The following is a 5,332-nucleotide window of genomic DNA, read 5'->3' as shown; positions in this document are numbered from 1 at the left end:
GTTTACTTATGATGTCATCAATTTATTTATTTTTTTAATTTATAGGATTATGTAAGGTTAAAACTAAAAATACGAAAGTTGACTTTGGCATCAATATTGTTGTATACTCATTACCACTTTTGAATCTTTTCAATATACAACAATATTAGATATTGATAGCTAATAATATACATAGTACATTTTTTAAGCCTCCACTCTAAACATATAAGCTCAATAGATGATGAAACATTAAATACATTTTGTCTAACCATCATTTTAGAAAATTTTATATAACATTGTAGTAAATATTATAATGCAACAATAAATAATAAACATTTTTTTAAAAAAGGACTGTGTACATGTTTTTTTAATATTTATATACAATTTTTTTTTAATATTTTTAATATTTTTTTAAAAAGCAAGCCAAGTTATTTTAAAATGATATCAACAACTAAATATATAAAAGAAATATGGAAAAATTAGACAACGTTGAACAGATACAATATAATAATTTTGATTAACATAAAAAATTTTAAAATTACAAAATATAATTAATTCTTATTTATATTCATGTATAAACCGTGTACAAATTAAAAAGGGAAATTCTCAATGGTAATGTTAAACTTTTTATTTTTCTCAATGGTAAACATCAAAAACATAAATTATCTTTGGTAATCAACTATTTGTCTTACTAATTCAGTGGTAACATTAGTGAGATTAATCTATAAGTACAAGCTTAACCATAGTTAACTAAAGACAAAATGACTAATATATCCTTTAAAAAAGTCACCCACCAACCCACTCCAGTACTCCGATCTACTTTGCCCAACACCCAAACCCAATCCCACCGGTCCCTCGGCGCCGGTCGCTCCCAAACCTCCCTCCCCCGGCGCCGGAGCCAATTCCCTCCACCTATCGTGACGCCTCCCTCCCGGATCCACAAAACCCACGAAACCCCTAACCAAAACCCCATAGCAACCCGATCTTCCTTAACAACCACCCTAGGCGTCAACCACTAACCAGAAAGCTGAAAACCTCGTTGGATTCTGTCGACTAAACCCTCAGTCCCTCCGTTCATCTGCGAATTTTTGGTAACAACCAAAAAGTTTGAGTTGAAGGGTTCGATTGCCTCCATAGGACCGTAGAAATTGAAGTATTCTACCTTGGCTGAGAAACCCTTTATCTATCCCCAAACCACTTTCAAAAATTCTGCAAATGATGTCTGATGATGTCATTGCTCACTTACATTTGCAAATATAAAATCAAAATCTGCAAACCCACAACTTATTGCACATTTCTTTGATTTAAGATGTTGTTGGTGTTAATGGTGTTAGCGACGCTGCGGAATGAGAGGAAATGACTGCGGGGGGTGGAATTGGATGGTTTAGGGATCGCGGCGACAAGGGGAGGGGGTTCAACCTAGTGCCGGGGAGTGTTGGTGGCCGGGCAGGGGATCTTGGTGCTGAGCAGGGGTGAAAGGGAAGAAGTAGGTGATAGATTGGTGGTTTTTTTGTTAAAAGGGGTATTTTAGTATTATTCCTTTTTCCTTTCTTTTAAAACATTAACTATGGTTAATATTTCCTTAAAAAGCTTAACTAATGTTGGCACTGAAATATTTATACAAATTAGAGATTACCAAAGATAATTTGATATTTTAGCGTTTGATGATTACCATTGAGAATTTCCCAATTAAAAATAGACTATATAAATCGTGCATCGCACGGATTCTAACCTAATAAACAACAAAAACTTCATGATCTACATATCCATATTCTGATGCAGCGTGTTTTGTGAACAATCAGGTGGATTTTGGGGCAGTTATAAGGGATTGGGAGGGTATTGTGATGGCTGCTACGTGCTTCTCTAAGGTGGGCTGTTTTGAAATTGAAGTTGCGGAAGCGACGGCTGCGAGGCATGCTTTAATTTTGGAGGTTGATTGCCAAAGCCTCTTCCACAAGCTTGCTAAATGCTCCAAGGTTTCTTCTGCTGTTGGTTTGATAATAGAAGACATCCATAAGATAGCTAGCTGCTGCTCCTCTTTATCTTTTACTCATGTAGGCAGGAAAGGAGATAGGGTGGTCCATAAGTTCGCCAATTTAAGTAGAACTTTTAGTGAGATGAGGGTGTGGACTGATGTTTTCCCACCTTGCATTTCTAGTGCTGTTGCGTTTGATGTAACCTGATTTTCTTCTCTATAAAGCTTTCTTGTGTTGGTGTGTTGAGAATATAGACTTAGATTCTGAAGATTTTTTTATACAAGGCTGATGTTGACTCTCAACACGGACAACTACTTCATGTTCTCATGATTATTGCTCTCATAGTAACATAGAGCTACTGAATTTTATTAGCTTAATGTAAACAGACCAGTAGACAACTGAGTTACTAGGAAAAGCAAAGAATCTCAGCAATAGATTGTAGCATAGACAATTTTTAGATCAGTAAGCCAAAACTCATAGTGGGCAGAAAGTACTACTCATTAGGAGTGTATAACACTAAGGCCATGTTTGGTAATTGGCTTTTTAATGGCTTTTTGGTTAGCTTTTGGCTTTTGGCTTTTTTAGGTGGTCAAACAGCCAAAAAATGTGTTTGGTAATTGGCTTTTTAGTCAGCGAAAAAGCTGGCTTTTAAGCCAAAATGAAAAAGCTGCTTTGAGTAGCTTTTTTATTGACTTTTGGCTTGTTGGCCCACAAATTATCTAATAAACAACCAACAATTAATTTACCAAACACTTTTATAAACAGCCAGCTAAAACAACCAATTTCAAAAGCCATTATAAACAGCCAAATATTTCAGCTAGTCAAACAAGCCAAGTAAACCAGCCAACAGCCAACAGCCCCCGCCAACAGCCAACAACCATTTGCCAAACAAGGCCTAAAACTTGTAGGGCAATCAAGAGATGGAAGTATGCAGCTAATAGTAACTCAAGGAGGAAACTAATGCAGATAAACTCAGAGAATATCAACCACAAACGAAATCAAACTAGTCATTCCACACAAACATAATTCTGTTTTAGGATAAATGTTTACTGCCAGAGTATGTTTTTCATGCAAAAAATAACAGTCTTGTAGCCCAAACTTCATACTAATATGAACAATCCAAAAATACTGTCTTTCGATTCAATTAAACATAAAACAAAATCTCACATAGTAAAACTTATAAAGGCCCCGACCTTAGAAGCCAAAACTGAAATATAGCCGCAGGAAAGAGAGTAAGTACTTCAACGAAGTCTTCTTGCTTCTCTCTCAGACTCAAGGAGGGTGAGAATGTCACCCTCTCTGACAGGTCCCTTAACATTCCTCATGATGAAACGGTTTTGGTCATCGATGAACTTTACTCTGACCTGAGTCACCTGCCCCCTTGATCCTGTGCGGCCCATGCACTTCACAACAACAGCATGCTTAATCTGAGACTCCATTCTGCAAATGAAATGGTCATATTTATCAATAACTATCACCGCAAATGAAATGGTCATATTTATCAATAACTATCACCCCGTCTTCTGGCAACAGATCATATATCTTGACCAAAAACAATGTCTGTTGCAGAATAACAAAACTTGATTGTGGCAGAACGATTTGCAGAAATGAGACACCCATCAAGAACAAGCAACTAAAATTCCATTTATATAACAATCTTCAAGAGTTACGGTTGCTATAATCTATACATTAAAATTGCTCTGTTCATATTCTTCACAAATAATATTCCTACCTCCGTTACATATTATATTTACAACGATTAGACATTTTTTCTCTCTACTTTACGGCAAATCGTTGCAAATAATGTGAAATAGAGACAGTATTTACTAATCAGAATGACATGGATTTTTATATTGTAGCTCTTACGCCACCACTAATATCGATAAAAGGTCATTTTTCAACTATATATACAGATCCAATTTTCTTAAACAGAATACAAAGTTAACCACATCTTCTATTAAGTCGAATACAAATGAATGAACGATAATAACCGATATAATCATATTTCAATTCAAACAATACAATCACTACCTATTTATAATACAAGCATCAAAAATTGAATATTGCAGCGATATTAACCATATGAGCATCAAAATCAGACATCGAAATTCTATAAAATAATATTTCAAATTATAAAGACACATTAATTTAATGCATACCGATTCATGAGGACTACAAAATCGAAAATCTGATGCTCAAAAATCGAAATTGCATTTCTCTAAAATCAGAATTACAAACCCTAAGTTCATTCTAATTTCAACAAAATAATTATGATGGCAAAACACAATAGCAACAAAAACAAAAATAGTAAAATCAAAAGATTTATTCTGATAAATTAAAGAAACACATTAAATCAACAGGTGAAAATTTCAGAAACCATAAAAATACAACAAAAATCAAAAAATTTGCACCAAAAGTGTATAAAACATAGCATATACTGATCATTACTCAAGAAAATCCGCAAATTAGGAGACAAAATATGATAAAAGTTAAAGAAGATACAATATAGGATATTGAATTTGATGAATTAGGATGAATTGTGCAGCAATTACCTGATTTAAAAGAGAAAATTAGAGAGGAACTGGTGAGAGAAACGGCGCTTGAAGGAGGAGGGTCTAAAGAAGAAGAGAGGGTTAGGGTTTAGGAGTTTACACTTTTATACATACGAGACATGTTCTTTGGGTCAGGGGCCCGGCCTGATTAAAAAAAGGGTCGACCCGCAAATAACGATAATTATTTGTTCATTTTTTTGATTAAATGAACCAATGATCTGAGTGTACAGAAGTACAGAACATGCTCTCCCTTTCCAAGTCAAAATAACTTGTTTTTTTTTTTATTATTTATTTTTTTTTTATAAGAAACAAATCTTATACAAATATAGCTCTCTAAATTTATGCAATATAATTACTTAAAATAAAAAAAAAATAAAAAAAAAGATTTGACATATCTTTAACACAAAATATTTATATAGCTATAAAAAAACATTCTTAACATAAGTTTGATAACTTCTTACATCATTTTATACCTGTAATCCTTATTTTGATCAAAATTTGTTACCTATATTTTTAGATTTTTTTTTAATTATAAATTATAATGATAGTTTAAAAATGATTATTGAAAATTTCCGTGCAAGGCACGGGAACTAACCTAGTAAGGAAAAATAGTCGTGTGAGTACGTGTTGAAAACGTCTTAATGAATATATTATTAATTTTAATTGTTAGAATTTATACTTATTAATAATTAAAGATATTATTTATCAAAGACTAGCATCGCCATACGTGCCTAAGAGAAATAGAGCATTTATTTAAAAACGACTCACTCCATTTTTTTCAATGATAAAGTTAAGATTGCGCGGAGTTTTAGATTTTAATAAAAT

General features: G+C 33.2%; 1 protein-coding gene across 1 annotated transcript; it reads right to left on the bottom strand.

The window, feature by feature from the left end:
- Positions 1 to 2,937: 2,937 nt before the first annotated feature.
- Positions 2,938 to 4,647, bottom strand: LOC110732041 (40S ribosomal protein S28-2). The gene is made up of 2 exons (XM_021911953.1): positions 4,508 to 4,647; positions 2,938 to 3,395 (listed from the first exon to the last, which is right to left on the bottom strand). Exon 2 carries the CDS (start codon positions 3,392 to 3,394, stop codon positions 3,197 to 3,199), a length of 198 nt encoding a protein of 65 aa, XP_021767645.1. The 5' UTR covers position 3,395; positions 4,508 to 4,647; the 3' UTR covers positions 2,938 to 3,196.
- Positions 4,648 to 5,332: the final 685 nt, after the last annotated feature.

Source organism: Chenopodium quinoa, unplaced genomic scaffold (genome assembly GCF_001683475.1).
Source record: "Chenopodium quinoa cultivar QQ74 unplaced genomic scaffold, ASM168347v1, whole genome shotgun sequence".
NCBI classification, from domain to species: domain Eukaryota; kingdom Viridiplantae; phylum Streptophyta; class Magnoliopsida; order Caryophyllales; family Amaranthaceae; genus Chenopodium; species Chenopodium quinoa.
The sequence above is the reverse complement of the archived record's forward strand: the minus strand, read 5'-3'. Positions and strand labels throughout refer to the sequence as shown.

Bases quoted from the DNA above. Each gene is read 5' to 3' on its own strand.
- LOC110732041 (XM_021911953.1), bottom strand. From the start codon at position 3,394: ATGGAGTCTCAGATTAAGCATGCTGTTGTTGTGAAGTGCATGGGCCGC.